Here is an 18,832-nt window from a genome sequence, read left to right on the forward strand (position 1 = left end):
GCCCTCTGCTGCATGTCATCCTCTCTCTCTACCCCCCCTCCTGTTACTCTTCAGTTGTCACTATCCATTAAAGCCAGTAAAAGCCCCAAAAATAAGTTTATTAAGGCTTTTACAGAGGAGCAAGAACGTCTTGACTGGAAACATCACAAACTGGCATGGGATGTGCAGCCCAGACAGGAAGACTCTGCAGAGAGTAATTAAAACACCCCAGAAGATCACTGATACTCACCTGTCCAGCATCAGTGATATTGGCGAGGTGCCTGCACAGAGCCCAAAAGAATCCCTACAGGCTCTTTCTCAGCCCTGCATCATAGAAATTAGTAATAATTTTTGTTTCAGTCAGGACAACTTTTGTCAAAATAAACTTCTATTTCCAAAAGCAGACTGTTATATTTGGTGGTATGGCTCTGTTCTGGGACCTCCTTGCCCTTCCACATGCATACGTGGAAAAGATTAAGGCAGGGAGAGCACACCTCCCTGTCTTAAACTTTTCCATGTGCATACAAGGAAAAGTTTAAGACAAAGAGAGCAGCAGCAGTAGTAGTAGGCCAATTTACACCCATGAAGTATTGAAATACACTTAGTCTAAGTGTATTCTAGTTTTCTATAATCATGTATTATTGCATTAGTGCATTTTATTATGAGCCTATGTATTTTTCTCCTCTACACCTGAATACCTGAATAAAACTGATGCCCAATTGTATGATACATTTAACAATTTGTGTGTAACCAACTTGCTTTGTTGCCTACGAAAGATTAGAACATTTAACTGTGATGCTCCTTTTTCTCCCTTCCTGTCCTCAAGGCTGAGATGGTCATTAACATGTATTCCCAAGATTTCAAAAAGTGACTCTGGGTCAGACCTGTAGTTTACAGCTCTGTCCTGCTTTATTAAATAGACTAAAGGCAACTGTTTGTTGTATCATTGTTTAATTCTTAAATTATCTGTGAGGAAAATCATAATTTCCATAATATCCACCTCCTCCACACCTAACATCAGAATGTGTACATACATTAACCTTTGTCCAAAAATATATTGATGACAACGGTGCACTTGATGTTTGAAATATTGCCCTTTGGATGTTATTTTAATCGTCAAGAGCCACTTTGTGCAACCAGGAACACCTTATTTATGACGTTTTTGCACTTACAGTACCTGTTTATTTAGTCCCGCACCCTGATTGGTATGGGACAGCTCCACAATTGTTTGTAAGCATTACAAATCACTCCCTTTGCACTTTAACTGCTCTCTGAAAAACAAAAAGCAAGCACTCCACCCAACATGTAATGGAAAACAATTCTTCTTTTTATAAATCACCAAAGTGGCAAAAGCTTTTTTTGTTGTTGTTGTTGTTGTGACTCCTAGTAGGATTAACTAGTTATTATTAGCTGTGTTTTTGTTTTTTAATTGGTGCGATATAACACAGGACACAGGACAGTCGAACGCATAGGACCCAAGACAAATAGTATAGTACAGTACACTGAGAGTTGGCCTGACTTGTAAGATTAGGTGAGGTTTGTAACGAAGATGGCTAATGGGTAATGACAAAAAAAGAGGAAAGGGTAGGGAGAATAACCCTTCTTTTTAAATGTTTTTGGGGGCTTTTTATTGCCTTTCATCAATAGTGACAGGAAAGGGGGAGAGGGGGGATGACACGCAGCAAAGGGCCGCAGGTGCAAGTCGAACCCATGGCCGCTGTAGCAGGGACGCACCAGTGCTACCACGTCAGCTACCAGGACACCCTGACAAGGGCTTCTCTGCCCATATCTCGGGGGATTTATTGGCAGAAGAAGGTAGAAATCGAATACCACAGTCATAAGTTTTCATTAGTGTGTAATCACCTGAACATAAGAATCATTGTATTTCGCTCATTAGAGGGGGCCCTTTTGTCTACAGAGGGTGCAGGTCTTCTACGGCATCTGCCATGTTGAACTGCCATGTTTCTACCTAGCCCAGACTGACAAATCAAAAGCGGTCTCTAGATAAGATTTAGGCATTTTTCGTGAGTTTCTCCTAAGGGCAAGGGGAGCGTGAGGCAATCAGTATTGAGCTCCGATCTGGAACTTCACGGCTATGGATACCAAAAGCACGTTTGCATGTTTGCATTGCAAACTGGGACTAAAATGTAAATGAATAATTCCATCCACGCATGTTATGCAAAGAGGGTACAACAATATGACATAAATAGAAGAGGGCCAGTTAAACCCCAAACCATGGAAAACAATGCAGAAACCACACTATAGCATTTCTGGTTGTTTCATGTGTTAATGTAGGGAGGGTTACATCAGATCTGGGTGGGGCGATCTTATATATAGAGTCATAGAAGTCATGACGACATTATTTCTGTTGTCTATTAATAATGTGATTACAGAACTTTACATGTTAAAAAAATATTTTATTTTCTCATTTTGCCACAATTTCCCCAAACAATATATTTTTCACATTTTCAGACAATTTCCAGTCATTACAACAAGTGTATTGCTTAGAAAATATATGAACAAGAACTTACATGTTCCTCCGTAATATCAAATTAAATAAAGGGCATTTTACACAGTACACCCATACTACCAACAGAGTAGGTATACAGCAATTAGATGAAATGCAATTTAAATATTTACACATCAATCCTCATTGCATTGTTTCAGGTTTAAGTAAATGACTCCATGTTGGGTCCTCAGCCACAATGTCATCGTCCAGTTTTCTCAAAGAGGTACAGGGTTTTTTTTCCACTGAGCAATACTGTAACATTTTCAAGTAGGTCTGCAGCAATACAGAAAGTGCCATCCAGGATTCAGTGCAATAACAACAACAGTGGTGGAGTAATAGTCACTAAACTTACACAGTCAAGAATGTGTAAGTGGAGTTAAAGTAGTCTACATACATATAACTCATACATACATATAGCTCCATTACTCACACCCTTAAATACAGAAAAAGTTAAAACAATTGCACTTTTCCAATATTTGGATATCTCGAATAAATATCTGATGGAAGGCCATTACTGCCATCATAATCTGACAAAGAGAAAAAAAGTGCATGCGCCCAAAATCCCTCAGTACAGTTTCATTTAAATGTGCAACAATATCAACATATGAATCAAACATTTGTCCTCATATATAAGTGATTACTTTTTATATTGATTTTTTGTGTTTGTTTGTTTTACGTTTGTTGGTTTAGCAGCTGCATATAAAGCTCCTGTCCATCAGTTACTAAAATATGAGACAAAATAAATAAATTAAATCGACTAAATAAAATAAGGCCAGTGGTTGAATTCAAATAAATTATCCTCCTTTTCTTAGATCATCACTTCGGACCTACACACTCACTGTGTAACCTTTTCCACGTTTCCTACATAACTTGCGGAACCACGCCCAGTAGAGGACAATCATAACCAGCCAGTAGCACACGTAGGCCACACAGCCAAAGATAAGAAACCTGGTCTCCAATATCTTGGCTGCAGTTAACCAGTCCAGTTGACTTTCCTTGTAGATTCTGTAAGTGAGCCCACTTAATAAAATGGTTGCCCACACTGACAAAGGGAGGAGGGGCATGTAGTTTCCTACTATCTTACGCCTGCCTGATGTCCCCCAGCTGCTTTTGTTCATGGTGAGAATGGCAAAGTACTTAGCAGGCAGCAAGCTGGTCATGTACATAACCGAGTACAGGGACATAAACACCATCACCATATTTCTGCGCAGGATGCAGGCGTAAGCCGCTTTCACCAGCCCAATCAGCTGGATGCAGCACAGGATCCAGAGGAGGTCCCACAGCGTGCCTGTCCAAAACAGCTGGATGATGGTGGCGGTGACAAAGAAGGGGAAAACGCCTGAGACGATGGACTCATAGGTCATCCAGAGGTGGTGCTTGTGCCACCACATTGCATTGTAGAGCCACTCGCGGAAGTAAGATTTCGTCCAGCGAGTTTGCTGGTTGAGCCAGCGTAGAAACTGAGCAGGTGTCTCTGTGTAGCATTTGGAGCGGGCTGTGAATCTACAGATAAGGGCAAAAATAACATCTATGAAACCTTCGTCATTACATCAAAGAATCACACCATCGAGATAATTGTGTCTGATGTCATTTCTGTGAACAATATTGATACGCTTCTTACTTTGTGCCATAGCCCATGCTCAGCATACGGTTGGTAAGATGTCTGTCGTCACCAAATGTGCAGTGACTTCCCAAAAACTTCTGATTGTACCAGGACTCCAGAAACTGCTGCAGGAGATCGTTCCTGTACAGACCTGCATGGAGCAGTTCAAGAAACCACGAACACACAAAAGAAGTATTAGTGACAATGTGCGCATTAAAGCCACGACTACCCCTGCTTTACATGTAGAATCATTACTCTGATACACATCACAGAAAAAAAATAATCTTTCCTTACCCAAAGGGCCGCTTATGCAGGACACACAGTTGAAAAAGGACTGGCAGGCCCTCTCGATGTTGAAAGCCATCCAGTACCTAAGACTGCTCATGAAGCTGATGAAAGATTCTTTCATATTAAGGACCATCACATCTCCTCCCACAGCACCATACTTCGGGTTGCTCTCCAACACTTTACACAACTCCACGGTGGCCAGAGGGTCCAGCTTGGTGTCTGAGTCACACACCTGGGGAAGGAGAAATGTCATTAAAACATACTTTCATAAAGTGATCTTTGTCAAGTACATCAGGAGTATAAATTCTAAGAGAAAAATAGATACCTGTATATAGTCCACTGATGACCCGAGTGCTTTAAACGCTGTGTACATCACCTCTCGCTTGCCGCCCCACTTCTGCATGATGCACACGCACCTGTTGCTTTGGATCAGGCGCTCTACCTCTTTTCTCTGTGGATCCTCTCCTATGCTATAATCAGCATCGCCTCCCGGGCCCATTTCCACGTCTTTCTGGGCCTGGGTGGGGTCCCATGTATGGTAGTTGTTCTTCCACACATAACAGCTGGGGTCTTGGTCAGCAAACACCTCTCGGAACATGTCCATCATGTATTGGTCATCATCTGTGTTCCCATCTATCACCATGATGATTCGCAGCAGCTCAGGGGGATACATTAGAGCCCTGATGGAGTTGAGGCACTCTCTGAGATAGACGGGATCCTCCTGGAAAGCCGATATAGTGAAGCCGATGGTCTTGGTAAAGGTGCACGCATCTGTGTGAGCTTTCATTCGCCGGTGTTCAATGAAGGCGAAGAAGCTCTGGATCATCACATGGAGTCCAAGGAGTAGTCCATAAAAACCAAAGGACATGATTCCATACATGGAGGTCGCTAGCTGGTAACCATCCACATATGCCCACACCATCAAACCCAGCACCAGCAGAGCAAAGAGGAAAGTAAAGATGGCACGGATTATTGAGCCCAGCTTCTTCAGTAAAGGTTTCACCTCCATTGTGTTTCTTTACCTTAAGAGACACAAAGACACCACATGTTATGGCTTCTACTGGACCTGGTCGTGCTGAAAATGTACACAGTCATTCACTGTGGTTTGGGAAAAAACATGTGTATTGTTTTATGTGCACTGTTGTAAGACACGTTAACAAGCTATAGCCTACAAGTCGGAAAATAGGACAGCTACCAGATCTGAGAAGTGTATGCGCCCAAAATCCCTCAGTACAGTTTCATTTAAATGTGCAACAATATCTCCATATGAATAAACCATTGTCCTCATATATTAGTAATTACTATTGTTAAATGCATTTTTTGTTTGTTTTAAGTTTGTTGGTTTAACAGATGCATGTAAAGCTCCTGTCCACCGGTTACTTAAATATGAGAGAAAATAAATAAATGAAATGAATTAAATCGACTAAATAAAATAAGGTCAATGGTTGAATTTAAATAAATTATTTTCCTTCTCTTAGATCTTCACTTCAGACTTAACGTTACTTAAACTTCAGCTCCAGTCTATTATTTTTTAAACCCTGTGTGCCTTACTGTATAAAAACACATGAAAACAATCCAGGTGACATATCAGTGACAATCCATAAGACATATATTTCTTACTTATTTGAATGTATTCAATGAAATCTTATATATATATATTTAAAACAATGTAGAACATTTAAAATACTGCAGATTAACTATAAACTATACTTAACAAGCACAATATCTCATTCTGATAGAAAACTGTAGATGACCAAAAAAGTCACTATAAGCAATAAGTAACACCCGTGTTTATCAATTGACTAAATTAATAATCAAATAATAAATAAGCATCAACTAATAAGAGTAAATATGAATGTAAGATGTAAAAGCACCAGGCATCTTACCACTAGCAGAAATCTAATATCTGTTTTTAAATCATATCATCATTAATAACTGACCATGATTCTGTTTTTATTTGAATTACAACTAACAACAATTCAAATTAAATTACATTGTATTTATGAGTCTACAAGCAATGTATCAGCAAAACAGGACCAAAAACCGTCACTAAACTTATTACCTTATGTCAAGTTCCCCTGGCTTTAAATTTGCGAGACATCCACTCGGTGTTTCTCTTGTCCGGGAAATTGGAGAGAAGTTTCTTGGCTTTATATGCCACCAGGTTGACACGGGATGGAGGCATGTGCGCGCTTTTTGGAATGATCAATTACGCTCGCCCCCGCTGACTCAGCAGTGCGTCAGGAGCAAGGCGGTGGTCCCGCTGCCTCCAGTGTGCGCGGCGCATACGGCCGCTTTGTTTTCTATTTTGCCATAGAGATGATTTGCCGTAAAAGTCTGTGACAAGACTGAAAGAGGTTCCCAAACTTTTTTCGCCATGGGAGCTACAAATAGACACATTGGAGACCAAATGTTTGGTCTGTATATCTTCTCATTGTTTTAACTTGTACTCCATTCAACCAATCCATATTTCTTTATCTGGAACCTCTAGGAGGACTTTTGTGGTTGCCTTTTCTGAGGTTTGCTCTTATCTCAACCACAATTTGCCTCTTACAGTCAACCTTAACCTGCCTCAGACTTAAACACTAACCAATCCCTAGTTTAATAACACATTAAACATTTTATTTCATTTTGCCCATTCAGCTGTAGCTTAGAGGTGTATACAGGTATATAGGTATCTGTGCAGATATTGCAGTCAGTAGTTCAAGACAATTATTCCGTTTTGCCAGAAAATGTGCTCCACTGTGTGAATGTAGAGGTATTCGATCACATTAACCTTGAGAGAGAAGATAAGTAATCCCAGAAGCTGCAATCAAGCTTTTACAGAGGTTGGATGTTGCCCTCTGTTGGCTCCCATCTGAAACTGCAAAAGTTAAAAAAAATTAAAAAAAAAAAGTAGGAAGTTGTGAAGTGTAATAGGAGAGGAGGCCAAGTTGGTGTCACTGAGTAAAAGGAAGTATTGTCTCTTTCACTTCTAATCTTGCTCCTTCTGGTTCACTGAGTTGCTGCCACTGTCCTGACTTAACCATGATTACATCTCTGGATAGTTTCTTTACGGGGAAATCTGTTGACTGCTCATGAGGGTCCACACCCTTAGCCACAGGAGCTGGCCTGAGCCGTCAACACGCTTCATGTCAGACCCAAATAGAAGCCACCAGGCAGCTTATGTCATGTGTGGTGGCTGTGGCAGACAAGGGATGGTTAAACTGGCTTGACATACTGGTTATTGCATGTGTGATGATGAGATCTGTATGTTTTTATTAATGTGCTTTACAGCACTGTGCTGTAGAGCATTAGTTCCTGACCTTTTTTCGTTAAGGGACTCCTTTTTCTATCATTTCTAACTGATGACCTTATTTTATGAATGTTTCATTGTATATTCAATGCATAACATTAACTGTACACAACAACTGATGACCTGTACAATGAACTGAGCAGAATATTTCCTGTGAATGTTACATCACAGAAGAGTTTTCCTGATATTTTTAATAAGTATTTATATAATTCTCTGTCTGTATTATGTATTTAAAAATATTAGAATCTGACATACCTAACAGGCATCTTTTTTTGCCAGATTCTGTGTTATGTTTTCAATGATGCTTGGCGTGCTAATGAATCAAAGAAAACTCTGTGGCATATGTGCACAGTCTCTATTCCACATTTGACTGAAGTTCAAGTTCAGTGCACGTTTCACTGCCCAGCAGGTCTTTTTTTTAGATGTCCAGGAGGAACAAGAGGACGGTTATTTAGAACAGGAGGAGGTATCTGAAGAAGATGGGAAAGAATACGACCCAGAGCACAATCAATCATCTTCCGATGAAGAAGAAATCCCCCGAGCTGAAAGAGAGCCATTTTTGTCAAAGAACAGAAAAATAACATGGTCCTGGTCACCATATAACAACAAGGGTAGGATGGCAGCACAAAATGTCATAAAGATGACCCCAGGGCCCACAAGATATGCAGTTGCCCATGCCCAGGAGATCGTCTCAACATTGAGCATGTTCATTACACCAGCCATAGAACCAAACATCCTGGAGATGACAAATTTGGAGGGTTTCCGTAAATATGGAGACAACTGCTGCCACGTGCCTACATCGGGCTGCTAAGCTTAGCAGGTGCGTATAGGTCCCGAGGCAAGGCTGTGTCTAGTCTTTGGGATGCAGAGAGTGGAAGGGTAATTTTCCGTGAAAAGATGCCACTGAAAGTTTTTCATACTTTTTCTAAGAATGATACGATTTGATAATCGTGAGTCCAGACCTGCAAGGCGTGTGACAGACAAACTTGCGGCCATAAGAGAGGTCTGGAGAAGTGGTTGGAACGTCTGCCATACCTCTACAACCCTGGGACTGAAGTAACAGTGGATGAACAACTGGTTCCATTCAGAGGTATATTTTGTAATATATGTGTTCTTTACTGTTAATTTTCTTTTGTATTGATGTAATATAATTCATATATATAGTTCATATGGGATAATAAAAGACCAAGATTTAAATGAGTAAAACTGCAGCTTTGTATAACTAAAGGAGGCCTCTCTGTACCTAATCTTAGGTTCACTGGGCTTCTCAAATGACACATACACTGAACAAAATTATAAAGGCAACACTTTTGTTTTTGCCCCCATTCATCATGAGCTGAACTAAAAGATCTAAGACTTTGTACACAAAAGGCCTATTTCTCTTAAATATTGCTCACAAATCTGTCAAAGTCTGTGTTAGTGAGCACTTCTCCTTTGCTGAGATAATCCATCCACCTCACAGGTGTGGCATATCAAGATGCTGATCAGACAGCAGGGTATTGCACAGGTGTGCCTGAGGCTGGCCACAATAAAAGGCCACTCGAAAATGTGCAGTTTCACTGTATTGGAGGGGTCCAGGGGAGTCCGGAAACCAGTCAGTATGCAGTACGCTGTTGTATATGCCGATCCAGAGCATCCCAAACATGTTCAATGGGTGACATGTCTGGTGAGTATGCTGGCCATGAAAGAACTGGGATATTTTCAGCTTCCAGAAATTGTGTAGAGATCCTTGCAACATGGGGCCCTGCATTATCATACTGCAACATGAGGTGATGGTCGTGGATGAATGGCACAACAATGGGCCTCAGGATCTCATCACGGTATCTCTGTGCATTCAAAATGCCATCAATAAAATGCACCTGTGTTCGTTGTCCATAACACACACCTGCCCATACCATAACCCCACCGCCACCATGGGCCACTCGATCCACAACATTGACATCAGCAAACCGCTTACCCACACGACGCCATACACGCTGTCTGCCATCTGCCCTGTACAGTGAAAACCGAGTCAGTTATGACGACGAACTGCAATCAGGTCGAGACCCCAATAAGGACGACGAGCATGCAGATGAGCTTCCCTGAGACGTTCCTGACAGTTTGTGCAGAAATTCTTTGGTTATGCAAACCGATTGTTGCAGCAGCTGTCCAAGTGGCTGGTTTCAGATGATCTTGGAGGTGAAGATGCTGGATGTGGAGGTCCTGGGCCGGTGTGGTTACACATGGTCTGTGGTTGTGAGGCCGGTTGGATGTACTGCCAAATTCTCTGAACGCCTTTGGAGACGGCTTATGGTAGAGAAATGAACATTCAATTCAAGGGCAACAGCTCTGGTGAACATTCCTACAGTCAGCATGCCAATTGCACGCTCCTTCAAAACTTGCGACATCTGTGGCATTGTGCTGTGGCATTGAGTGGCCTTTTATTGTGGCCAGCCTCAGGCACACCTGTGCAATACCCATGCTGTCTGATCAGCATCTTGATATGCCACACCTGTGAGGTGGATGGATTATCTCAGCAAAGGAGAAGTGCTCACTAACACAGATTTTGACAGATTTGTGAACAATATTTGAGAAAAATAGGCCTTTTGTGTACATAGAGAAAGATTCCTTTTTTGATCCACCTCTTTCTGCCACAACAAGATCTTTGAGTTCAGCTCATGATGAATGGGGGCAAAAACAAAAGTGTTGCCTTTATAATTTTGTTCAGTATATGTTACATTAGATGAAAGAGAAGAAGATTCTAAATCAATATTCACAGATACGGCCCTGTAACACCAAGTGTATCATATTTGATACATGAGTTTTTAAGATCTCTACATCATCAGTGTGATCATTTTCTTTTCTGAAACACACACATGCAGTGCACGAATAATCCACCAGGGATCAGTAATTCATGCACCAGAGGGCCTTCAATTGAGACATCCAAAATGGCTGCCGTCAATCGGTAACCCACAAGTGGTTTTCCAAAGATATTTTTGCCAATTTTGAAAAAGTTAAGGTAAGACAAACATGTAATGTAAGGTCCATCTTTGCCTGAACAAGGACAGAAACTGTTTTCAGACCTACCACAATGCAAAATAAAGAGGTTGTGAACCAAAAAATTAACCAGACTAAGTAAAAAGTTCCTCTTCCACCATGCCGGTTCCACTGGTGGGTTTGTCATTGCTGCGTGATAGGTTTATTTCAGCAGACACGGAAAACATTTTCTTTTGTATGTTTGACATTACTTGGGTAAAATTTTTTTGTGTTTTATATGTTTTTGTTTGTTTAAGATAAACAAACTGAGAGCAATAAATTCAAAACACAAAAATACCTGATCGACCAGCAGCTCCTAAAGATTCTGCTGCTATCCATTTGTCTCGTAAATCCCCTGCCGCGAGAACGTGACGTCATTGCCTGGCTTGTACCACTTACAGCGTTCCATTTGTCTTTGTCTTGTTATTGCTTGTGGCTCTTCTAAACAAGCTCAATGTGAAATAATAATAGTGTTTTTCTACAGAAACGCTAACATCTCAAGTAATTCTGTTATTGCAAGTCTTACATTTCCATAATATTTTGCCATTTTCGCCTAATTCAATTTCAACAAGTGTTGTGGCGTTTGTCTCGAGCCACCAGGGGCCACCAGGGGCCTCCAGGGGCCACCAGGGGCCACCAGGGGCAGTGGCAGGCTAGTGTTATTGTTAGCTACATTAGCCTATTTAGCAAACCAGCTCGAAAACAAAACTTTACATTGTATTGCACGCACAATAACACCATGCAATGCATAAATTGGTGACCGTACTAAAGCAGCAATGTAAACAAATGTGTAGGGGCATTTAAAATCGACATTAAAAAGACCAACGTAGTACAAATACAAAGAAAATACATCTCAATATGGGCGCTGCCATCTTTGTTTTGCGGCTCGTACGTTCGTCCTTGTTTATCTCGGTGTACCCTGAGGTACCCCGAGCTGGACGGCTGAAATTACGACCAAAAGGGGGTGTGTCTCGGTGAAATGTCGCTAGATAGCTGCAAGATTTACACTTTCCAATAGCACCAGAAGATTACCATGGTTGGGAAAGTTAGAAAGAACAAGCCTGAGCTCCCACCTGCACTCCTCACAACAAGGGGGAGGGAAGCCTGCTCATCAAAGTTTGCCTTCACCAACACTCTTTTACCTCCCAAAGAAGAACAAGAATGTGGACCTCCTGTGCACACTGCCCAAAGCGACTGACCAGCCATCATCCTGGACTACAACCACAACAAAGGGGGCGTGGACAACCTGGTCAAGGTGATAGGAACCTACAACTGCAGGAGGAAGACTGTCCACTGGCCCCTGGTCATCTTCCATAACATCATTGATATGTCCTCCTACAATGCCTTTGTGATATGGAACAAGATCGATCCCAACTGGATGCATGGCAAGCGGCAAAAGAGGCAGATATTGCTGGAGCAGCTGGGAAAGGCACTTGTTACTGCATACATTCAAAAAAGGGAGCGCCTCCCCTGCACAGCAGCCTCTGCAGAACTTGTGAAAGCTGTTGAGGGAGCTGAATCTTATCCGGATCCACCTGATGCTGCAGCTGGGGAGGGAAAGAGGAGCAGATGCCAATTCTGCCCACCAAAGAAGGACTGTGAAACAAGTACGACGTGCTGCACATATGAGAAATACATCTGCAAAGTCCATCCACACAAACTTGCCTACTGTCCCGCATGTATTACTTAGATTTGATTGGTTTACTGTATGTTCTTCACGTTTTGGTTTGTATCTGTTACCTTATTTTAATCTTATTCATTGTTGTTTATTTATGTTGTGAGGTGGAGGCAATGGTTCAAAAAATATTACTATTTTCCTGTACAGTATAATATACTATGTTGCTAAAGACTGTTATTGTTTCCCTATAATAGAATTCATTCAAAACTACTTTTGGTAGGTTGTGAACCACTGCTGTAGATAATCTTGCTTTGCTGATGCAAACTCTAGTTTTATATGCTGGATCTGAGTACTGCAGTACTGTACTTTACATTCGCTGTGTCATATGCAACTAATTCATTCATTCATTAAATTAATTCATTGGATATAAATGACATGGTATTTTATTAAATCTTTTCACATATTATTCACTATTATCAAATTATTGTTCGGATTGTCAGCTATGTTTCTATGCTATTTCCTTTTTATAGCTCAGTTTTTATGAAAAGGTCATGGCTAAACTGCTGGTTTGGTCTGACCCGTCCCTGGCAAATCATTGCTGAGGATAAACTGTAGTACTCTGTGGCCACATCAAGGACATATGCTGTAAAGGACACTACAGAGAGAAGGACTCTTTTGACCAAGCTGCCATAACTTCTAAGTAACTGGTAAACATGGTTTGTGGAATTCTGTAGGATTCAAAACATGGACATCTATGTTCAACAGAATCAACATCCTATCCAAAACCATGTTTTCCAGCATGCTTCATAGAGATGAGAGCTATTTATTGTACATAGCACATGAGTCCTCAGAAACCTCTTTATTTGGTGGTCAAGCAAATGTCTGGTGACTCACTCCTCCGCTCTGCACCACACCCAAGCAACCAAAATCCATTTAAATCATTTGTGGATTCTGTGATTGAATATTCTCATATGTGCACCTGATGCTGCTTGATTGCCACAAAGGGGTTACAGAGTGGTGTCACTGGCAGGGAGTTAACTACCCCTTTAGGTGCTTGAAACTGATAATGTCCACATTTCCATTTTAATTAAAAACAAAAAACTTTTAAAATCCGTGCTGCACCAGGAACTCCAACTGTAATCTCATAGTTTTCATGAGCTATAGTTAAAACAAAGTTACTGGATACTCAGCTGTCTACGTACCACATATGTAGCAGTGCTCCATAAGTGATTATGGAGTGTGGCCAGAGTGTGCAACATGTTTTATAGTTTGAACCCACAGAGAGCAGTGTAGCAACATTTTCTGCCCCTGGTGATTTACTGTTGGCTGACTGTAAATGTTAGGTTTGTTTCTCAACTGTTCTGTGTTGTACTGAGGCATCCTTGAGTAAGGAACATGTCTGCCCAGTCACTGTTAAGTCATTCCGAGTCAGAGCTCATACAGCCCAAATACTGGGACAGCATGGGAGGCAGCTACATCTGTAACACAGTATATTACACTCTTTCATTCTTTCCATTTTGATTTACTGTCACACTTGCCAAAGCTATCAATTATGGTACTCGGCACTAGTGGCTTTTCAAATACACATGCTAATGACATACTTGTTTTAGACACCTGACATTTTACTGTAATGTAAAGTCTGGGTGAGAGCTGTAGCTTCTTGTCACTACTGTGTATCAGTGTGGGGAGACATGAGGAGAGAGGCAGATGGGTTTCTTTTCACACAGGATATTATTCTATTTCTAATGGTACACTAATAGACCTTTATAAACCACACTGTACACACAGCACATCATATTGTTGACTTTAATATCTTAAATGCTCAGCCAGACGCCATGGTGTTCTTGATCCAGGAGATGTAATTGCAAACTTTTGTGTACACCCCAGGCTTTTTTCTCAGAGCGCAGCCATGCCCCCAAGACACAACTCCTTGGAGTTCTCCGTCACACATCATCGGACCTCCGGAGTCACCCTGAAGATAAAATAAAGGTGAGGTTATCTTCACTTGGCACCCTTCATATCAAGAGGCAAAAACACAATCCATGATCTCTATATTACCTGGCAGGAGTCCTTCCCTCCCTCCAGATAGCCAGCGCAGATCATGTTTTCAGTGATTTGGAAAGGATATGCATTGAAGCATGTGTCATCACTCAGGAGAGGGGCATCCAGGCACTGCAACTTATCAGGGTACCTCGCTGGAAAAGACAGAAAAAGAGTAGGAATCAATCAATTATGTACAATAATGACAAGAAGAGGAGCACTCTCAGCATATACAGTCAGATTTCTCTATAGCTTAAATCTACTTAACAGTGCGTAACTTACTGCCCTCATTGCTGGGACGAAGACTACCCCATCCAGAGATTTTGCACATTGTCCCATCTCTGGCACACTTTGAAGGAAGTGGAGCAGGACGTACGTAGCTGTTAAAAGTGGCAGGTCGACTCAGTTTGATCAGCATGATATCACTGTCCTGTGTGCGGGAGTTGTAATCAGGGTGACGGATAAACTTGGCAGACATGATGTGCTGCTCAGTCCCCTCAGATTCCCAGATGTCGTGCTCTCCCAGTCGAACTTCTACATTTGACCTGGAACAAATAAACCCATCTTAAAGGTTACCTTGTACTCCTGCTGCCCTGAGAACTAGCTTGAGGAGAAATCACAATGAAAAAGCCTCATTTTAGGATTTAAAACACACATAAAAATCAATCAGTGGTAACCAGCTGCAGTAAACAGAGGTTACACATCGTCTTTCTTACTTTGTTTTGCAGTGTGCAGCAGACAGCACCCACTCATCAGACAGAAGAGTCCCACCACAGAAGTTGTACCCAGTAAAGAGAGACACTTGGTGGGGCACAGAATTTTTTGGACACTCATACCCTCCAACGATCTTGTCATCCTCCCTCAGGGCAACTGCAGATATTAAAAAATAAAAATAAAGAAGTGACAAAAACAGAGGAAATGTTATCAGTGGATTGGCAATCTGTCATTTATTCTGTACTATACCTGCCCCTCCAACGAGAGTGAGTAGAAGGAAAAGCTTCATGCCTTCTGTCTGTCTGTCTGGCCGGAAGATTAATGTGCTCTCACCTGCTTAGTTTCAGGTATTTGAGTCCTCTTATCTCCTTTCTCTCAAGGTCTTCTATCGTCACAGATACACCTCAAACACTAAACATGTGTTACATTTCCCCAGAACACCGGGTTTAATGTACATTATAGAGTTAAAGACAGAAAACAACATTTCAGTTCAGTACTGGAAAAATAACATGGGAAAAACAGCTTGGTAGAGGAAATTGCAAATACTGACATTTGGAATTCCCCTTTGTTAGTATGCTGTAAGTCAGCACACACTGCATGTGTTTATGTTGTTGAATGTTTTTCATGAGATTTTGAGTAATTTCTCTCCTGATTTAATTTCACTGTGGCATCAGTAAATGTTTTATAAAGCTATGTCACCATGATCAGGTTTATTACACAATCTCACACTGGATATGCGAGGTGTACTGACTTCAAGTGAACCACAAACATTCACTTGCGGATGTTGAGTAAGAGGTGTCTGTAACTTAGGTGGGGGCCAAGGTAAAAGTGGGCTATTGCAAATGTGCCATTTTTAAACATCCAAAGAGCCAAGAAATACAGAAAGCATTACCTTACTGTTGTAATGCTCTGCTTATTCCTAAGAAGAAAGAATGCTATGTGTAAACTGTGTTGCAATACAGGATATGAAGATTTTGATTCTGATTCTGAATGTTTTAGAACATTTTACCCTAAAATGTATCTAAGATTTCTCAGGAAATGTGATCAGCATTTTCAGTTTCCTGTTTTTTACAAGTATTGTGTTAGTTGTGTTGGGATCTGTATCTCTGTGGTTTGGGTATGAAATATCAAAAGGAAATAAACACTTTTACTGTTTGGACATTGCAAAAGTCACTGCTGAGTCAATGTGTCAGAATGAAGATGTACTGAGAGGTACAAGGCTCCGTTACTCATGTATAAGCATAGGTGTTTATCAGCACCAGACAGGAAAACATTTAAATGTGAGGGTACATTTAACCAAACCCTATGATTATACACTTAGGGCTAAAATATAACGCATTCCCATCCAGCACAGGCAAGTTCTCCCCTCCTCATTACTGTGTGGCACACACAACGTCTGCCTCATCCCTTTTGCAACCTGCATAAATCATCACTTGTATTCTTTGATTTCAAACAAGTGCAACAACTTGGCACATTATGCAGAGAAACGTACTCTCTGTAAAGATAAAAACATCTCAGGTTGCACATGTGTTCACTGCTGTGATCTTATGTTTGTTCACTTGTTGTGTCTAGATTTCACTAGACCTATGCCATACATGTTCATTAAGTTTTCAATAGTAAACAGACTAGAGGGTATTTAAGTGCCATTTATTAGAGAAAACTAAATTGCCAAAATAGTTAAAATGTGAAACAAATGCGAGTCCCTGCGCCAGTTGCACAGAAATGTCTTTGATAGTCTCACATATGACACCCAGATGCCTGTTTAGTTGCACATCTGCACAAAAGCATTCAGGATGTGATCAGTTGGATGAATTTAGGAGCGAGATAAAAACTTTGCTGCCGTCTCTGCAACCTAAAATTGCCATTGACCTTCAATAATGACCAGAACCGCAGCAATTTCAGCCTTTGTCACCCTAACCCTCAGTTACAATACATGGAAAGGATCAAAACTTCCATTGGTTTCACCATCTGGTGCTCCCAGTTTAACAAGTTCCGGTTGCTAATCCCATTCCACTGTACCTCAAAATATCCTCGGACAGACAGAGGGAGCACTGTGTCAAAGAACTGCATTGCCAGGCTTGTTTGCTGTCTGACAGAGCCCAAGCTGGTTATTCATGTATCCCTTAGGTCTGCTGAGGGGGGACAGGCGTTGTGGTTGAAAGTAGGGACGAATGTAAGGAAGTGGTTTGGGTTATTGAGGTTCAGCTTTTTTTCCCCGTGTGTGGTGTATTTCGTGGAAAAAAACTGTCACTGAGCCATAGGGGCGATAGACGTTGGCACTGGTTTTGACTTGAAAAACAAAATTCCTGACCTCTCCACACTAGTGAGACAAGGGTTTGATTTCCAGTCAACAAGATCAACAAACCTCTGAGGTTTCAGCACACAGCAGATTCCCACTATTTGAGTCTTTATGACAGTGTCTAGAAGTTTCAACACAACAGTTAGTATAGTGTACCACCGTTTCACAAAAGGATTTAGAAATGCTGTGAGCTCACAGTGTTTTGCACTCAACAGCAACGGAAAATACTGGGTGTATAACAGTGACACTCTGAGACAGAGTATGTCATTAGTACTTCAGTGTCCCATACACAGTCTTACATACATTTTAGTTGTGCCTTTCAGGTTTCTCCCCCACCCTCCCAGCTGTTTTAGTGAATAATAAACCCCAAACTCCAACTGCATATATCACCCTCTGCTAAAACCAAATTCCCTTTAAACCTCCACTAGTTGTTTTACACACCCAAATTGGTATTTGCGCGGCATACACATAATTGCACGTTTGGTTGGTAAATCAAGAACTCTGGCAAGCCCTGGGCTCTGAAGGCTTCCCTCAAACTATAGCCTTGGGATAGCTATTAATATCCCCTACAGACACCAGCAAACTGCTCTGCCTTTAAATTCTGTTACAAAACTATACAGGAACAAAAAAACACACACACATTTTAGCACAGAAATGAAAAGTGGAGTATGTATTGCTCGACGTGTTCATAATCAAATTAAAGAGAGCAGTCATAATGTCTAGACCTTAGCTAAAACAGTAGTCTTTTGTGTTAAAAATGGATCCGAACACTTCGCTAAAGCAAGCGATGAAGTTAACTGGGTCAGCTTATTTTAAACTGTTTCCTGTACTTAAAATGAATTGTTTTTGGACCTGGTGTAAAATATCTCTCAGGGCTCACTTGCTGAATATGTACGTATCCAGAGAAAAAGGCAATGATAACACATACAATCCTCCTACACACTCGAATAAGGGTGTTGCTCTGAACTCATGCAGAGACTAAGAGCGAGTACATGGTTACATATACACAGATATGTAGTGTCTCTCACTCTCTCTCACTCTCTCTCTCTCTTCACTTACTTCCTCCCCCTCACATCTGGACTATTGGCAGGACACAGTTCCTGTGTGGTGTGTGTGTACATTAGCAGGGGACTCAGTTTTAAGGTTGGGAAGGTTCTAGCAGCTCACACTGTGCGAATCTGATCCGTTCAAGATTTGGGCCTCATTGTGCTTCACTGTGTGAACAACTGTTGTGGTTTAGATCATGAGAACCACTACCATCACTAAGGTGCTTCTTTGTCTGATGACGTGTTTTTATGTAAAAGTTAGGGGGTTTTATGCCGTTTTGATTCAGCACACATCATTTATATAATGGTTTTATTCTGTAAGTGACAAAATTGTGTGTGTGATGTGCCAACAAGTTCGCTCTCTATGATGTTGAAATGAGAATTGCCAATTCCAATTTATTTGAAATTGAAGCTGGACTAAACCAG

At 41.2% G+C, this 18,832-nt stretch overlaps 2 protein-coding genes across 2 annotated transcripts; both read right to left on the bottom strand.

Annotated features, from left to right (window-relative positions):
• Positions 1-2,394: 2,394 nt before the first annotated feature.
• Positions 2,395-6,551, bottom strand: has1 (hyaluronan synthase 1). Its single transcript, XM_051405574.1, has 5 exons — positions 6,442-6,551; positions 4,705-5,401; positions 4,386-4,611; positions 4,110-4,242; positions 2,395-3,991 (listed from the first exon to the last, which is right to left on the bottom strand). Exons 2-5 carry the CDS (start codon positions 5,386-5,388, stop codon positions 3,316-3,318), a joined length of 1,719 nt encoding a protein of 572 aa, XP_051261534.1. The 5' UTR covers positions 5,389-5,401; positions 6,442-6,551; the 3' UTR covers positions 2,395-3,315.
• A 7,548-nt stretch (positions 6,552-14,099) lies between these two features.
• Positions 14,100-15,414, bottom strand: LOC127366575 (trypsin-3-like). Its single transcript, XM_051405640.1, has 5 exons — positions 15,311-15,414; positions 15,064-15,217; positions 14,630-14,892; positions 14,366-14,502; positions 14,100-14,279 (listed from the first exon to the last, which is right to left on the bottom strand). The coding sequence occupies exons 1-5, from the start codon at positions 15,348-15,350 to the stop codon at positions 14,130-14,132; spliced, it is 744 nt and encodes a 247-aa protein (XP_051261600.1). The 5' UTR covers positions 15,351-15,414; the 3' UTR covers positions 14,100-14,129.
• Between the last annotated feature and the right edge of the window lie 3,418 nt (positions 15,415-18,832).

This window comes from Dicentrarchus labrax, unplaced genomic scaffold, assembly GCF_905237075.1.
Source record: "Dicentrarchus labrax unplaced genomic scaffold, dlabrax2021, whole genome shotgun sequence".
In the NCBI taxonomy this organism is placed as follows: Eukaryota; Metazoa; Chordata; class Actinopteri; family Moronidae; genus Dicentrarchus; species Dicentrarchus labrax.